Source organism: Elaeis guineensis, chromosome 4 (assembly GCF_000442705.2).
Source record: "Elaeis guineensis isolate ETL-2024a chromosome 4, EG11, whole genome shotgun sequence".
NCBI classification, from domain to species: domain Eukaryota; kingdom Viridiplantae; phylum Streptophyta; class Magnoliopsida; order Arecales; family Arecaceae; genus Elaeis; species Elaeis guineensis.
This window is the reverse complement of record NC_025996.2, coordinates 20,832,055-20,850,718: the sequence shown is the minus strand read 5'-3', so window position 1 is coordinate 20,850,718 and position 18,664 is coordinate 20,832,055. Positions and strand designations below refer to the sequence as shown.

At 36.8% G+C, this 18,664-nt stretch overlaps 3 protein-coding genes across 5 annotated transcripts; 1 reads left to right on the top strand and 2 right to left on the bottom strand.

The window, feature by feature from the left end:
* Nucleotides 1-1,835, bottom strand: LOC105043454 (protein yippee-like At4g27745). Of its 3 annotated transcripts, XM_019849829.3 has the most exons (4): nucleotides 1,537-1,833; nucleotides 1,014-1,096; nucleotides 745-856; nucleotides 1-460 (listed from the first exon to the last, which is right to left on the bottom strand). In XM_019849829.3, exons 3-4 carry the CDS (start codon nucleotides 835-837, stop codon nucleotides 233-235), a joined length of 321 nt encoding a protein of 106 aa, XP_019705388.1. In that variant the 5' UTR covers nucleotides 838-856; nucleotides 1,014-1,096; nucleotides 1,537-1,833; the 3' UTR covers nucleotides 1-232. The 3 variants fall into 3 exon arrangements, with proteins under 3 accessions (XP_019705388.1, XP_010919303.1, XP_029119921.1); XM_010921001.4 differs by lacking the exon at nucleotides 1,014-1,096 and having other exon boundaries at nucleotides 1,537-1,835; XM_029264088.2 differs by lacking the exon at nucleotides 1,537-1,833 and having other exon boundaries at nucleotides 1,014-1,496.
* Nucleotides 1,836-3,925: 2,090 nt separating this feature from the next.
* On the top strand, nucleotides 3,926-4,493 carry LOC105043455 (calcium-binding protein KIC). The gene has a single exon (XM_010921003.4). The coding sequence runs from the start codon at nucleotides 4,006-4,008 to the stop codon at nucleotides 4,384-4,386; it is 381 nt and encodes a 126-aa protein (XP_010919305.1). The 5' UTR covers nucleotides 3,926-4,005; the 3' UTR covers nucleotides 4,387-4,493.
* A 10,103-nt stretch (nucleotides 4,494-14,596) lies between these two features.
* On the bottom strand, nucleotides 14,597-15,549 carry LOC105036861 (uncharacterized). Its single transcript, XM_010912585.4, has one exon. It carries the CDS (start codon nucleotides 15,298-15,300, stop codon nucleotides 14,779-14,781), a length of 522 nt encoding a protein of 173 aa, XP_010910887.2. The 5' UTR covers nucleotides 15,301-15,549; the 3' UTR covers nucleotides 14,597-14,778.
* Nucleotides 15,550-18,664: the final 3,115 nt, after the last annotated feature.

The window sequence follows — 18,664 nt, the reverse complement described above, 5'->3', positions numbered from 1 at the left end:
TGCATGAACTTGTGATTTATTCAAACGAAGAATAACAGTTTCCAGTACATACTCTCTACAAATGGCATTGGCATGGCAGCAAGATATGACAAGAAGCAGCCCTGGAACTTTCATTGAACCATTTTGTACAAGATGAATATTTGGAAACATGAAATCACTCAAAAGGATCATGTCACAAGAGAAAGGCACTTGCATTCAGAAGTTCTGCCAACACAGCGCCCACAGGTGGGAGCTACCAGTTCTCCTTCACAATCTTTGACTTCTCAAGAATAAACTTCCCTTCTTTGTACTTCTGTGTCTCCTCATATGCTCTTTCATACTTCCAGCCCAACACTTCATGACAATCACAGCAGTAGATATCAGCGACTGTATGCAAACCTGTCATGAGCTGCCTATCCTCCTTTGGCCCCACAACTACATTCGTTGTGTGAGAAAACAGAAACGCGCGCCCATTTCTCCCCTGAAACCATTTTTGAAGGTGGCAGAACACATACCATATCATTCTCAACTTTTATTCAAATTGCAAAAGCAAACATGATGCAAATATGCAAAATTAGCAAAACTTCTTTTTATTTGAATCCTATATCTTTTCTCAACTTTTGGTTAGTTCATTTGCTCCATTTGTATATCCAATAATTTACACTGCACTATGACACTGAACACATAGTACAGATGAAAAGAAACAGTCTGAAAGAGAAATCCTAAATCGCATAACATATAAGCAGAGTGATGTGAAAGCTTCACCTGAAAAGCTTTGGAAATGATATCATCATGAAGGGCAACATTGTTTCGACAATTGTAACAGCTGTATAATCTAGGCCCAACTACTTCAGCCATCAGCCCGTCTCGCCTTCAACTGCACCAATTAGGGAAAGAAAAAATGAGTCACAATCTCACACCAGCAACAAGCAATTGTAATCAGTAGACGGCATCAAAACACGAGGTCTGAAACTCAATTACACCAACTTTTGCTGAACTCAAAAACTGAAGAGAAATTGAACCATTCAACAGACCTCAAACTCTAAGATACTTCAATCGCTTCCTCTTCCTGCCCCCTTCCTACCGACAACAAAACTGGCCGCCCATTATCCGATCGCTGACGCCATGGAGACAACAATTATAATCCAAAACAAAACACGGCCAGCAGAGACCCAGATGATAAGGGAGACAGAGAATAGGTTAATTAACCACTACAAAACTCTATAGAATAACAAGCAGGAGTTACAAACCAAACCAGCAATGGATTGTTCACAAAATATTAAAAACTGATAGTTACAAAGGCTAACTGGAAGGGTGGACTATACATCAGAACATCACTCAGGCATCAATTAACAGATTAAGTTACGTTTAAAAAAAAAAAAAAAAAAGTGAATAACATTGGAAACCCATTAGGGCTAAAAAGAAATGGAAATCGTGAAAGGGAATCCAACTCATGATGTCGACATAACCCATAAAAAAATCCCCATCATGTCTTTATGGGATAAGAGGGGATAAGTTGGCAAAACAGTTTAAAATAAAAGAGGCTTCAGAGATTACCATTTAACCAACCATGGAACTAGAAAGAGCATCACCGAACCGCGAGAAAACATGACTGGGAAAGCATCAATTCCTTTCTTGGAAGGACCCAACAAATATGGAAAAGAGGAACAAATTCTTGGTCCTTAAAGGAGGAGGGAAGGAAGAGTTGGAGATTGATTATGTGATGATCTAAGCGACGGGGTGATATCGGCCTGGTGTGAGAGAGGAAGGCAGAGAAGGAGAGAAGGGGTTGGGGGTGTGTCAAGTGGAGAGGGGTTACCGTACCCAAAAAAAAAAAAAATGTGGAGCGGGATTAGGGCTTTTTTTTTTTTTTTTAATTAAGAAGTTTTTTTTTTTGGCCTGCCATCTTCTTCATCGGAATTGCTACTTCTACCCTAGAATCTACCCAACGAGTTGTAACTCGGTCCCTCGGTGAAACGCTGTTGGGGAATTAGACATTTAGGCCCAAAATATTGGAAGAACACTCCGACCCTCCTGTGAACCATTGAGGGCAAATTAGGCAACGTGGCAGTTGAGCTCCTTTGTCTAGTATTTGTAGATGAGAGTCATCGCTGGATAAAAAATTAAGCCCCACTTGCAACGTTATGAACCAATTTTAGGATTTTGATAACGTATGATGCTACATGATTACTTTAGTTTGAAATTCTCGTACTCCCTATTTCTGATCTTATCTAGTTCTTCATGTTTTCCATTACATTGGATACCGAGATAATTAATAGAAAGGTAAGTATCGACATTCCCCAGGGATCTGCGAAAAAATATGATTTGTTGAATACAACGACTGCTGGGAAGGGGAGGGAGACTTGGGTTGTTTGCCTTCGTTGGGCCACTTCGGGCTCAAAATTGAATAGCTACAGAAAGCTGTTTTTGGATTTCTTATGCATGGTCGTTACCGACGGAGAGCTATTTTTATGAGCCATATATGAATATTTATGCAGGTAAGGAGCCTTTTAGATATAAAAGCGTGTTTCTTTTGAAAAATTAGGACGATCAATTCCTCTCAAAAAAGATCTTAGGAAGGTGGGCTCCACTTGAAGTGCATCTTTTTTTGATCTCTTGAGGAGGATCAAACTCCCTCCAAGAGGATCTCAATTGTTCAACCTTAACTTTTATTTTTTTTTTATTTTGTGAATATCTTTTAATTGAATTCTAAAGTCAAACCTCAAGAATAATTTTATTATAGATAATGCTATGAAGAAATGATAAAATAAAAAAAAGTTAAGAATATTCAACAACTTGAAAAGGTCTAACTACTTGTGTGGAACGCAACTAAGCATGAATTTGATTCTATGTTGCAGTCGGTGCTACAATTGATAGCTAACACATTTGCCAATGCCAGTCGGTGGTTATTGTCAGTGTTGATGTAACGTTGTTATTGTGACTAACTGTCAACACCATCATCAGTGTAATCAATGTGAATAAAAGTCGGTCATATGCAACGAGCAATTAGACTTCACACAGCTTCTACAAGAATATTTATTAGCTCCGTGTCTGTACTAGTCTAGCTCAAGACAACCTAATCAAATAAAACTTTATTTGGAACCTATCTTTGAGCCTCATTATATAGTGTGGTTTGCTTTCCTAAGATCATAATTAGGCAAACAAGCTAACACCAATTCATTGTCTTCTTTGGTCCCCACCCCAACCCCCAAGTGGAACAGAATTATGCACTTGATATCCATACTGGTATTATCATTTAACAAGTCAGCCTTTCAGCATCTTCACCTTTCCCATGCTCATTCCCACTTGCAATGCTCTTTGAAGCTCCAGCCTAGTGGCATCCACCGGTGGCCAGAGAAACCAAACCCCATCCAGCACCCTCCCTTGTCCTCTTCTGCATTTCTTAGTGCGCAACAAACCAGAAACATCCGGTCACTCTCACCACCTATCGCCACTCAATTCCGACCCCATCATGATGAAATCATTCAATCCAACGATCCTGCCCAACCCAATATGGCAATTTATAGTCCGATTCTCCTCCCTAATCATCCACTCCCCACCCCAACTGGACCCAACCAACGGAAGACCAGCAGGCCGTCCGGTACGATGCCTAACCGTTAGATCAGTATTGTGATCCATACTAGCACGGGTTCAACGGGGAAGCTTCGCGCGCGATGTCGGCTTCGGCTCTTGGACGCTTTGTCCTCCTGGCATCCCGGGTGACACGAACGCACCAAACACGAAGCTGAAACGGCCACGACCGCGAGAAGCTTCCACGAAACCTCCCTCCAAGAATCGTCCCAAGTCCGCGCCAGCAGAGCGCCCCATTGACGAGGTCATCACGTACGGGGCCTCAGCGGTCCCTCCTTCGTAGAAGCTGTTGAAAAGGATTTTTTTTTTTTTTTTGTAATTCCAATAAATACGATGCTGTTAAAAGGGAGCGACTGCTTGGTTCAAGAAAGAAAACGAAACAGGACTTCTTCTCTTTCTTAATATTCTCGAGAGTGTAGGGAAAGAGAGATAGTGATGGCGGAGGAAGGGGATCGGACGGCGGCGGGGGAGATGGTGTACGAGGACTTGATGCCGACGATGGCGGAGAAGCTGGAGGCGGAGGAGTTCGTGAGGGAGCTGTGCGGGGGGTTCAGGCTTCTGGCGGACGCGGGGAGGGGGCTGATCACGGCGGAGAGCCTGCGGCGGAACGCGGCGGCGCTGGGGATGGCGGGGATGACGGCGGAGGACGCGGCGGCGATGGTGAGGGAGGGGGATCTCGATGGCGACGGGGCGCTCAACGAGACGGAGTTCTGCATCCTGATGGTGCGGCTGAGCCCCGGGATGATGGAGGACGCCGAGGCCTGGCTCGAGAAAGCGATCGCCAGGGAGCTCGTCAGACCCTCATCTTCCGTCTAATTTTAAACAATTTGAATTAAAACAAAACATGGTGAAGAAAATAGATTCAATCGAGTCCTTTTGTTCTGTATGCTTAGATTTGAAATTATATTTGGTGGTTCAGTGGATAGAGTCTTTTTTTTTTTTTTTTTTTGCCTCCAAGCACCATCGCACTGGTTTTCATTAGCATTTTAGTTTTAACAAGAGATCTCCGAACATGGAAGTTGCAGAGAGGCCGCATCTTGGATTTATCAAATTATTAGATCAGATACCTGACTGACTGAGGATAATAGGTTACTCAGATTTTCTTGATGCTTTGCCTTGTCCTCTCTCTTTCTAACAAATCTTGGCAAAAATTGTTGGATAATTTATGTTGGATTTATATAAATCTGATGCTTTGCCTTGTCCTCTCTCTTTCTAACAAATCTTGGCAAAAATTGTTGGATAATTTATGTTGGATTTATATAATCTTGCAGAATACTGCTTTAAATCTGTCCTGCATGCTTCTCAAGATTGCTTAGGCAGGATTCATGATCAGCAGATAATAATGTTTTTGATGGCTATTAGATCTGCGATTTATTACTAGTGGCTTATTTTTGCGTATTGGCATAACTTCTTCCCTTCCCAAAAAATAAAAATAAAAACAAAATAAAATCTTCTTCCAATGTTTTTGATGGATTTGCAATGCAAGCCTAACCTTCCACAACCTTGGCACTAAAAGACAGTATAAATGGGAGTAGCTAGGTTCATGCATCATTCATGACTTGAGCCAGGTGCACAAAATATCCAAAAACTAGCTCGTTCGAGCCTATATTATGGTCTCCACTGCCATGAGTTCTGCCTCTATAGGTCGTGTGTCCCTCGATTAAATAAGACATGGCCTGCATTACTTGACCAGCTACACCGTCACTGCTTTCGATATACCGGAGATGGCACTTGAAATAACAATGAGGCAAAGAAATTGAGGCTTTGGTTGAAACAACGATGGTTTTTTTCAGAGATAAGAAAAAGTGATAGTTTAATTTATATCAGATTCAACGGGTACAAGTCGTATTTTCTCTTTGGCAGAACATGCCATTATTATAAATAATTTTTCTTTCAATGTGTTTGGAAGCTAACCGGGGATGGAAAAAATGCTGTTTGGATATTATTAGAGAGATATGTGGAGGAAAAAAGCAACTTTTCAATAATATTATGTAATATATCACATATTATAAAGTTACATATTATATAATATGCAATAACATATTATGAGGTTTTATAATATTATTTTGTATGAGTACATTAATTGTATGCAATATTGTACTACATTGTTATATTATACAACATTGTCAATATTAATATTATACCAATATTATAATTTGTCATTCATGGCAAGTATAACGGAGGGGATTTAAACGAAGTTACAGTCGATTTGAACTTATACTGTACAACTTTAGATGTAAGGTCATAGCTTTCCCCTATTAACTGGTATAGCTTATCCTGAAACCAAATTAATCCAATGTTTGGCAAATTATAGGATAAAGCAGGGATAAACCCCCTTTATCCTGACATCAAACACAGCCTATAGTTGATTAATAATTGATCTATCTTGGCTAATTGGCTTTGATTCGGTGGTCATCTTGATTTCTATACACTCTTTATGGCCTCAGATACATCTTCGATATAAAACAAAATTCATAGAGGAAGTCCAATTGCCCGGGTCCTCATCATGAAAAACTAGTCCATGATTTAGAAACGATAGCAACCAAATATAAAAAGGGATAATGAATCATTTACAATTTGAATTGGAGGACTTTTTGAGGTTGCCTTCTCTGACTAGTAAGGGTGGAAATTGCTGATCCATTGAATTTGTTTTGATTCAGATAAGACTTATAGGCCGGCCCCCATTTGCTCAACCAAACTTAACATATTTCCACCCGTTTTCAGAAGGAAAAATATTTCAAAAAGGGACATGAGGAAGCATCCATTTGCATCTAGGAGACGTATGACAAACTTTACTGTTACAGTCATGAATGAACAAATACATATATATAGAGGGGACCACAAATCATGAACTAGTTTCTCATCATTTACCTCAGTCGAAATTAGTTAATCTTGTTCATCATGAAATAACCTATGGTAAATAAGAACATAGGTTACAATGATTCTTTAAGCAAGGTGATAAACCAGAAATAATAATAATAATAATAATATAACAACAACAATAATAGATTGCGATGCTTTCTCGTGCAAGTTTCTATCCTGCCTGCTCATGAATTTTATGTGGAGCTGACTAATTATGGCCATCACCAATATGGGTGCAACGTCACCAGGCATACATGAGAGACATCATTGGAGAAAAATACATTTCCTGCCCACTTGATCTGTAGCTTAAAGATAAGCCCACGTCTTTGTGGATCTTGTGCAAAAACTTTATTTTCACCATCAGGACCTGATCAGATACGTGCCACGCTTGATATTTATGTTGAGAGAATGGTGCCAACAAACTATTCATTACTGCATACAGAATTGATAGAATATTGCCATGTAGTGCATGAGGACCGAGCAGAAGTCAAAGTTTCCACCGCACAGCTAAAGTAATTGCAGCAAGAGATAAGATCGACATCTACAACAGAACTTCATCTTTTCAAACATGGCAGTAATTAAATAACAAAAAGGCTTGCCTTATCTAAAAATGTAATACGAGTGCGTGCGGGTCCAGGATACACATTTAGGTGGCACATCTTTGCGGTAGTCTGAGAGGTTTGCCATCGTTAGATAGACAGATTAACTCTGTCCAAAAGACTATCTTGTCCTGTGCTGATTTAATTTTGCTAATGCTTCCCTTTCGATCTCTTTCTCTGAAATTACATGTGACAGGTTAGTTAGCGTAATGTTATCACCTCTCCACGAATCACAGCTAACTGTCCCTATATCTTGATGGAGACGTGTTTTTCTATTTTTTTTTATGGTAGCAGACATAGGTCCTTTATGGCACGTTTGATTGCGGGGAGGACTTTTCTCCTCATGAAATAACTTTCTAGAAATTACTTCTTGAAAATAAAATTTTAATATTTTGATTGGTTATAGGAAGATATTATTATAAAATAACTTATATTTGAATGAGCATCTATTTTTTTTAGAAAATATGTAAAATACTATTATATCCTTATAGATATAAATCATACATTTTTACTCATAAATTTTATATAAATATTAATATTATATTTATATTAATATAAATATAAATTAATATATTATAATATAACATTAAACCATAATAATTTATTATGTTAATATAATACTAATATATTAATATTATATTAATATAATATAATATTTTAATATAATAATTTTATTAATATAGATATAAATATATATTATATTAATATAAATATAAATATTATATTAATATAAATATTAAAATATAATAAATATTAATATTATATTTATATAAATATTAGGATAATATTAGTATAATATTATATTACTATTCAGTATTTCATCATAACCATTCATTGATATTTTACTAAATTTTAGCTATGAATCTTAAAAGAATATTTTAGGAAAGAAAAAAGTACTATCACTTCTATGTCATAAAAAGTGCTAAAATTTATCTTTTCCATAGATTTTCATTTTTCATGAGATATGGAAAGTGACTTTCGTGGGACGTATTTTTTTATTCCTCTTTTCTTAAAATTTAATTAAATAAGAGACTCTTTTTTACTTTCAGAAAATTTCTTCTTCCCTCCACTTTCTGTTAACCAAACGAGTCCTAACAGAAGGGTTGATAGCTAGCTCGTTGAATTTTAAGAAGACATGACAATAATCAAGAGAAATACGGGGGCAAGTGGGAGTGGTTGGAGGAGCAGCATGTAGCATCATGATGCTACTACATGCATGCCATGGTGATACTGAAACCCAACCTTAGACATTTTACTTCAAGGCATGCAGACGAGGGTCCAGTGTACAACAATAGTGAATGATACATGTACACTTCGCCATCCCTCCTCTGACATTTACTAATATGGTGACATTAACCGGCATAAATCTTCAAACAATTTGTCAGTATATTTTGAGGGTCGGGGTTGTATATTTAATCTTTCGCACCAATCCATTATGGATATAGCACTTTGCGATTTGTGCAAATAAAAATGATAAATTTGAAGTGCTTTGAGATTGTGCAATGGATGATCTAACGGTGGATTGTGCAAACGAACATGAATTTTTTTTCTTTCCTTCCTTGGCACAAAAGATAAAGCCCGTCCCAAATTTTGGTGCACAGAAATGACAGATGTTTGAAGTAAAGCTGATGTTTAAATTAAGGGTGGTTCACAACCTCCGAATTTATTTTTTTTTTAAAAAATGGTAGATGTTTGGTTGTACCTGCCTCACCAAATCAAAAAGAAAATTTTTTATGCACCATGGCCGGACGGTGTAGAAAATCTGATGTAAAATGTATCATTTTATGTGATTGATCGATGTAGTATACGAATTTAATATCTACATTTTATTTTTTCATTTAAAAATTTTAAATGATAAAAATATTTTATTCTTTGAAAAAAATTATAACATCTGTAACATATTATGGCTTCCTGCATAAAGATGTCATTATGATCTAAAAAATTATAATATTCTGTATTAAATTATGACATCTTGCATCAAGTTATGACATCCTAGATACAGGATGTCATAATATGGTCCAGAATATCATAATATAGAAGAAAATTTTTATCTAACCACTTTTCAATGCGTATTTAATGTCTGCAGTTCTTTTTTTCATTTAAAATTTGAATGACGAAAATGATTCTGCTCTTTGAAAAAAATTATGACATCCTACATCAAAATTATAACTTTCTGCACGCAGAATGTCATAAAACATGAGATGTTATAATTTTTTTTAAAAAAATAAAGATATTTTCATTATTCAAAATTTTCAAACAAAAAAATGAACTACAGGCATTAAATGTGCGTCGGAAAGTGATGACTACGTAGACTAATCACATAAAATGGCATGCTCCATGTTGGATTTTTATACCATCCGTGGTGCACAAAAAATTTTCTATCCAAGGAAACCTAAAAGGCTAGAATGGCCAAGCTAGCCTAGGGGCTGTCCGTTGGTGAGTGGAACAATTTATTTAAAAAAATTTTATCGTAGGGATAAGGGATCCAAATGGCCTATCCTGTGGCAAACTTATACAATGTTTGGGCCTAGCCTGATGTTCGTCATTGGTTGCCATTTCCGTCCAGGCTTGGCCCATTTGAATCTTTTTTGGGATACGCGGCACTTGGATGCACCATACGTGATGGCTCAAAGTAAAACGATGCTGGATTTGGGCAAGCTCAGCACCAGTCCGAACTCCAAAGATTTGAGCAGAATTATTGCACTAGTAAACCAGCACATGGAAATTCAGATTTAGGTTGTGAAAAGGATAATTAGGAGTAAAAGAGAAAAAAAAGGGTAAAAAGAGAAAGCCCGATCTTGAAACCTTGTCCCTAGAGAAAATTATATATTTTCTATTTTCATTTACGTACACCATTTGTATGATATAAAGTGTTCACAGCTAAATAAATTATTTACTTGCCCACCCATGGACAGATTGGACAGCACAGAGCATGTGATGATAATAAAACATACTTATAATAATTTAATTTTTTGTTTGGGGATGACATTAGAGTGTCTGAATTCAAGAGCTAGATGAGCCAAGTGGCATGACTTTGATCTAAGTTTTACTATTTAGATTTTTGTTTTTATAGGAAAATGAAATGTTAGATCCTTATTTTTTGATGTTCTTAATTCTATAATGAAATGTTTTTCACATATTTTTTATCATGCCTTGGCTCAAAGCCTGAGCCGGATACATGGCAGATGACCGTACATCCTTATGGTTTGATCCCATAAGACATGCAAGACCTATCTTTTTATCAATACATAATCATGTCAATATAACTCAATGACGGTAAAAGTAGATTCACTAAATTTTATTCAATATAAAGATAACTTCTTCGAGACAAATAAGAAATAGAACAAAGATCCAATAAAAATCTTAAATAATTTTTATTCAAAGATAGATAAGCAAATAATATCTAAAATTCTATGCTCCTCATGATTGGTCTCAAGCTCTATAGAATTTTCTGGATCTAAAAAAAAAAAAAAGAAGAAGTAAGCATTACAGACCCAATAAGTTACCGATATCTCTAAGGAATTAAGGATAATTAATTTTTTTTGCAAATATAACTACTGATAATAATAGATACAAATATCATCATATTTTTAATTTTCAAAAATATGCCATACATTGCAGTAAAACATAAAATTCTCTCTCATTTTTTGGTGACTACTACCACGATCAGCCCCATAACAAGGTATAAAAGAGATTAGTCCCGATTACAGAATATCTGATCCATCGGTGTGTTCTAGTGATCAACCTTACTGCTTAGGTTTAGAAAAAAACTAGCTCTAATTCACACGAACACAATTAGTCCTATGATAAGACAAAGAAATTAATCCTGAAAATAAACACATAATGCATCAGTATATACTAATGATCAGTCCTGACTAGCTAGATCCAGAAAGACTAACTTTGCCAGTGATCAGTCCCGATTGGTTAGGCTCCGAAGAAGCTAGTTTCTAATCATATGGCCAATGATCAGTCCTATTGACTAGATCAAGATTATAGTCTAACTACAAAGTTTTTCTCATAACCAATATACTCATTTGTATATCACAAATTTTTATATTTTATTTTCAAAAATAAAAGAATATTTTTGCATTCAAAAATTTATACAACATAGAAGAACTATCATATTAAAATTTACAATATATCAGGATAACATTATGCTTGATCCGAATTTTTGAATTTTATAAAATATATACTTTTCCAAACTTTTAATTTTTTAAATACTATAATTTTTCAATTTTGTATTAGAAAATATTAAAAATATGTTATGTAAATCTCAGAGATTGATGGAATTTACAAACAATCGAATCCAAAAGCAGCACACGACTCGATCCCCATATCCGATACTCCTCTGACAGTGAAGGCTCTGGTCAAACAAATTAAGAAAGCCATTAGCTTTCAATTGAAAAAAATTGGATGAAAAAAGAAAAAAATCTCAGTCTAGCCGCGGTCTAGGTCAGGTTTGGGTTGATGGATAAGTTAAATCGATACAGTTTAGGTTGATCTAAAGTCAATCTAATTGGGGCTTGATTTACAAGATAGGTTCAAAAGGTTGAATCCATTTTCTCTCTCTTCTCTCTCTTTCTTTCCTCTCTCTTTCTCTCTCTTCTCTTTCTTTTTTCTCTCTGCCAAAATCTTGTGGCTCTTGAAACCCGAGGAAGGGAGAGGGCGATGGTGCAACTTGGATAACCGGAGGGGAAGTGAAAGTGGTGGCATGGCTAGCAACAATTAATGAAGGACAATGGTCTGGCCTTGCATAGGGGAGCCGAGAGAGAGAAAAGGGACACTGCTCCTTACTGCCATGATGGTGGCATCCCAAGCTAGAAGAAGGAAGGGGGAGGGCTTACCAGCATGGTGGCGGCAGTGGGTCATGGCCATTGGCGGAGACATCTGCGGCAAAAGAGGCATGAATCAGGAAAGAAAATAAGGAGATTAATCAACTCCGAGGAGAGATGGGCTTTAGGAAGGGTGGCGGAGCTAGGTTACAATGGCTTGGTGGTTGCTGGAGGTGGGGAAGAAGGGAGAGAGGAGCCTAGTGAAGCCAAGAGCAAGGGTGGAGGGGTTTTAAATATAGAAGGCCTTAGGGAAGATAAGGCCGGCATAATGCTGGCTATTTATGGTTACACCACCTCCAACGACTGTCAGCCTTTTATATTATCTGGAGGTCTCACACCGACTATCATTTGATGGCCTTATCCCTACCATAGGGATCGAGATATATTTGTTCTGATCCAATTATTTTTTCAAAATTATGATTGAAGTTGGTAGTGGGTTTGCGGATTTTAAGATAAAAAATAGCCTAGGCGGATTGGGTTTCACATTCTCTTCTCTTAAAAAAAAATTTCAAAATTGAGAAATTAGGCCTTCAAAATTAAAACTAAATTCATATCATCTACTCAAATGCTTGTGAACAATAAAATCATCACTCAGATCAAAATCAATGCTCATATACATTTCTATACTAAAGCATAAACTTTTTCCCAAGATGGCTTCACAACTTGAAACCTCTATGCCAGCTTAAGAATTTTGCCGCTTAAATAATATATCTTGTCTTTTCATGATTAAAATAAATATGATAATCTTGTTTAGATCAATGTTCAAAAATTTTTCATCACATTCATGATTAATATGTACATTGATAAGATTAGTACTAAATAAGTCATCAAGAGTCTGAGATCAGAATTATCATTGTGATATAAATGTACGTCTATTCAATATTGGATTGGGATTGATTGGATGCAAAAACCCCATAGCAAGATCAATTATTAGAATTAATCATATTTGGATTAGAGCTTGAAATGAATTCAGCATGGACCAACACTATGGTGAAATTTCGATCAAATCATTAGATAGCTATGAAGATTATCATAATTACATAGTGATGGCATAGATAAAAAGAGTCTATCATAAAAACAAGTCTCAGAAAAAGAGACACTTGATAGCATAATTTCTATATTAAAGTTGAGACTATAAGGAGCATTTGGTATGGGGTGATCCATCCAATATCAAGAATGATGTGGGAGGAGCGATGAGATCATTATATTTAATTACATCATGGTGATCCTACGTGATAGTGATTTCAAATGACCTCCACTCCTCAAATCATCATCTAACACAGTGATAGAAAATCCACTCTTGAGGATGGATATCTAATATCACTCCATCATGGTGATCTTATATTAAAATACGTTAACCAAAATATTCTTATAATTAAAAAACTTTTTGAAAGAGAAAATCTATCTTTTTTGTCACGATATTTTTTCGTGCATGTATGCGATATTCTTTATGTGCATTGGGTGGGTAGTTGGGGCGTCATCTCTATGGAAGAAAAGAAATTTTTTTTTTCTCACCGTAATAATTAGAAAGAGAAAAAATCTATTAGATATTTTTTAAAAAAAATTTTTGTCCCATTCCTCAATCCCAACTCCCAAAGCTTTATTGAAATGATACTCAAACGGTGATTTCGTTTCCTTAACCCAATCATGATAATCGCTTTCTTCTTCTTCCATCTCTCCTCTTCATTTTTTTTGTTTTCTATCTAAGATATTTTTGGATGTTTTTGTTATTATATGGTCGGCGATCTTAGATTTTCATAGCATACTAAAAAGTTACTTATACATATCTGAATTTTAATCACTGCATTATGGCCAACCAAATATAATAATCTTAAATCATTAGGATCATATCACTCCAAGATTTGGATCACTAATGATCTTAGATTATCGTGGTAATCCAATTGGATTACCAAACACCCTGATAATGGGAGAGCGAATAACACATGATTGATTCGAATACTTAACAAATTAGATCAAATCAAATCAATACTCAATAACTCTAGATATAAGATGCTCAAAGTTTTTCTTAGTGCGGCCCTTAATCATTGGACCTATCTGAGAGAATAACACAGCCACATCATGATTAGCCTAAGAATCAAATTCTCTTTTATTGGAAAATCAAATCCTCATCAAAAAATGGCCCAGATGACCAGATTTCACATGTACAATGTGCATCTGCATCATATAACTTTAAGCATGCATTTATCTTAACTATAGATATAACATTAAGCATTTAAAACCGCAACAACTTCATATTGGTGTGTATTGACATAAGCATGTCTCAAGTGAAAAAGGGTTTACTTACATTATATATTCACATAAACATTAAGTAAATGATCAATGCATTTTTTTCTAAATTATTAAATTTTTAGTACGGCATTTTATAAATGCATTTTTTGATTCTTCTTTTCTTATATTGGAACTATAATTATGAGATCCCCTTTCAAAAATCAAAAGTGCGCTTGTGAATTAGGCAAGAAAAGAAAAAGGTTCTAAGAGATTGCCTTCGAGTCATCCTTACCTTTCACCTGTCCAGGCTGGACCTGTTTTTAAACTAAGCGGTAACATAAGATTTGCATATGCTCCATTTATGTCCGAGATTAAACAAGGTTTTTTTTTTTTTTTTTTTTTCTCTCTCAAATAAGGAAAAATAAGGAAGCCCAAACAGTTCATGTACAACTTGCTGATCAATTAGTATCTTAACTTTGATCATCCACGAAGAGGAAACTAAGGTTTTGGCACACAAACAAATTTATTCTTCAAGAAAACCATATATTCACACGAACTCATACAACGTTGAAAGCATACATCGATCAAACGAAAAGTGTTAACAGTAACATTTCAATAATTTAAACTCGGTGGAACATATATGCCGTCATGCTCTCTCTCTCTTATATATTCAACTGCCAACTCCCTCACTGAGAGTTGGGCGCCCTTCCAACACCAGAGCCAGTCCTCATCTTAGCCTTAGCGCTTTTGATATAATCCTCCACCCTCTCATTAATATTCTTCTTTGCCGCTGCTCCCTCCGGAGGCAGTGGTTGTGGTTTCGGCGCCTGTGGTGCCGCCGGTTGCAGTGTCGTCACCGCCTTTGGTGGTGCCAGGCTCGGCACCGCCTTGTCGGGAACCTTCCGAACTGGGACTGATTCAAAAGGTGGTGGTGGTGGCGGCGGCGGCGGCGGCGGCGCTAAAGGCTTTGGCAGTGGTTGGCGCGGTTCAGCCTTGGGTGCAATGGCCAGTTGTTTTCGAGGACTGGGATCTTTTGCGCCGGAGTCCTGAGAGGGGTTTGGCCGAGTCGACGAAGGATTGGTGATGCCTCCAGGTCCCCGATGGTGGAAAGTGAGGTAGCGGAGTGGGCGGAAAACGGGTTTGAAGGCGTTGAAGAGCTTCTCGCACATGTTTAAGGGGCTAGGGGTGGTTGATTCCTTCTTCTCCATCTGGTGTAGGAGAGAAGGAGATTGGATTTTGTTACGAAGATGGGAAGGGGAGGAGGGAGGAGTCTTAAATATGGCTCGGGGATCCTGAGGATTAATAATGGCTGTGATCTTGCATTGCTAGTGTGAATGCTGGGTGAGAGTTTGCGTGATGAGGTCAAGTCGATGGGAAATGCTTTGCTTTGCTTCGCTGTGCCAGATGCCCCAAGGCCACCAAGGGGGGAGATCTTGTTCCTTGAAAGTTTTGTTGGGATCATATTCTTCCACGGAACTGGGCCATTGTTTCGTTGTAAAATTTGCCATGGAATAGCAGATAAGATTGTTTATTTGAGGGGAAAAACAAAAACAAAAACAAAAAAAAAAAAAAAAGAGAAGTGGTGAATGGCTGCAACGTACCGGGCACTAGAGGCAATGGTTTTTGAGTGAACTATAGAATTTAGAATAACGGAAAACAGCTGTTATTCGTGCTACAGAATAATGGTGATTTCTGATGGGAATCTTTATATGTATCGCCGAATAAGAAGGTAGAAGAAAATGGAAGTGAGAATAATTCTCTCCTTTTCTTTTCAATAACTAGAGAGCAAGAGGGCGGCGATTATCAAAAAGTAGGGACAGGAAATAATGAAGTGGGCGTGAGCAACTGGAGGGAATCACACCCCACCATTAGAAAACCTTTATACCAGAGGAAGACTGCATGACTGCAAACTACACGCTATTGGTCTACCACCCACAAGGTATGCTGTCTTGCTCCCGGTTCACACGAATCCTTGATGACGATGTCCAATCCGTCTCTGAACAACATCATCGTGAAAAGATCGCTGGCTTGGAATATTTTGTTGGAGGTCATATGTCAGGAAATGTTGGACTTGGTTCCAATTCCACGTGTTGTTCTCTAGAACGGATTGCAACACACCATGAGACTTCTTTTCAAATGACATGACAGAAAAGTCATGCTTTGTTGAGACAAAGCTAAAGAGCATGCTCTGTTAGAGTAGCCCCGTAAATTAGTCATCCCTCTATGGGCCACGGTAATTATCATCTTCCTCCTTTATATATATATATATATATATACACTTTTCCAAGCGTGGTGAACTTTCAAGGATGCAGCTTAAATTATAACAACAAGAAAGATCTCCTACTTTCCAATGCTCTCTCTTGCTCAAGTTTGTCCTGGCCAAGAATTTAGCATTAATTTATAGAGGGTTGGCAGTAAAAGCTATTTAAGCTTTCATGGAACTTTCTGATCAACTTATAGTCAGCCTTATATTTGATGGGGAAAGGCTTGGATGATTATATATGTAGTGAAGATTTTTAGGCCTTAAAAGTACCTAAATGATTTTTTTTTTTTCCTCCTGCTGGTGGGTTTCTGCATTAAAATGCATCATATGTATGAAGGTATATTAAGATCCTCTAGAGATAGCAAACCATCTAAACCACTCTACCATATATATGATTTCGCCTAACATCTAAACCATCTAAGACAATCACATCCACACTCTTCATAGTTGTGTAGGAAATTCATATAGTAATTGCCAACCTCTTACAGCATCCAATTGTGTTGGTATAAACTTTTTTTCTGTTTTTCTGAAGGCCTACGTTGAAACTCCGAAATTGTTTTCAGATCTCCAAGCTTAAGTTTCATGTAAGACCAAACACTTGCAATCCTTACATGGAATATGTCGAGTAGAAATTTAACGAAAATTTCCTGAATAGACTGTCAATTATTTGCTAATAATTAAGCTCAGTTTAATGAAAAATGCAAATGGTTCAGCGGCAATGAGTATGTGGATGAAAATTATTTGCAAGTCTCTAAATAAACTTTAATCTTTTTAGATTCTTAAGCTCAAGCTTCACATACATTGCAAATAATTTGTTGCTCTATGTGATGTAGACATCCACAAACTTTGAAATTGTTTTAAATTCTTAAGTTTTCAAAGGTACTTTGTAGAAGTATGTCAATAAAAAAATTACTTTAAGATCTATAAATGTATTTTCAATTATTTTTAGATTTCTAACTTCGAATTTCATTTGCAAATAACTAGTAGTCTTGGACTGTACACAGAATGTCGATAAGGAAATACTTAAAACTTTAGACTACATGCCAATCCATCTAAAATCTGAGCAAGTCTAGTAATTTTTTTGAATACACGATCTAATTTTGTCGAGCACTGGATTCTTGTGAAATAATAAAGAACAAACCCATGTGTACGTCAAAATATGCCTCAAAAATGTGTAAGTCGGGCTTTTTGGTATGTATTTTTCAGAGAGAGTTTTTTGGGGATGCATGGAGGGCAAGATAGGCATTTAAGCTCGGACAGACACCTTAGTCCGCCCATATCTGCAATGAAGAAAAAGGAAAAAACAAGGCTACGTCCTTTCAAGCACATTACTTCCATTGTGAGCATAGTAACATTCCATCTTCTCCATAAATAATGACAATGCTGGGCGATGTGGCTCCATCACCCAATATGTTTCTCCCTTTTCTTTTTTTTTTTTTTTTTTCTCAGGTTGATCCCAAACTCTCTGTCCAAAACTTGTTGAAGGATCTGTGGTCATCTAGAATAGCGTCTTCTCCTGGTCCAGTTTGCTTAGTGTGCTCAGTTGTTTCTATTTTGCGATTGGTTGGGAGGCGGTGGTAAAGGATAACCAAACATCAGTCACAGGAAAATGAAGTCTCGCTCCTTTCCCCACTGTTCAACTTTGGGCTGATGTAGCGGCAAACCAAACATGCTCCCTCTCTAGGAAACCGTAAACCCTCCAAATGATGATTCCCAGAGTTAAATGATTCTATCTTTAGGGAAAGAAGAAGGTACATACTTCAAAGAGCGGAAGATTGATTTTATGAGACCAAATATACCTATGCACACTTTATTAATTTATATTTGAAGCAAAAAGACACGCTGCGTAGAGATGACCTGATCTTATAGCATGCCTCGGGCGATAAACTCAGGCAAAATATATGAAGACCGACCTATTCATGCTCAAACGAACTCAGGCAAAATACAAACGAACTCCTTTTTGGTGAACTAATAATCTATGCAGCCAAAATTTCTTAGTATCAAGAGGCTAACCATCACGTGCTTATCATCTAACAAGTGTCCCCGACTATACTTGAATTTTTCCGAGATCGCGTCCGGATGCTTTTTTTTTTTTTTTTTTTAAGTAGAATATTACTAAGAAAAGATAAAGATATTTAGCTGTTTTTTTTTTTTTTTTTTTTTTTGGCAAACCATTCGACGCGACCATTATAGGCTTCTTTTACAAATACGTTCTCTAATAAACTTAGAATCCTCATTGGATCGTCCAGCAGTATATATTGGATGCATATTATTTTACCTCGAAAATCAATTTAATGGGAAAAATGGTA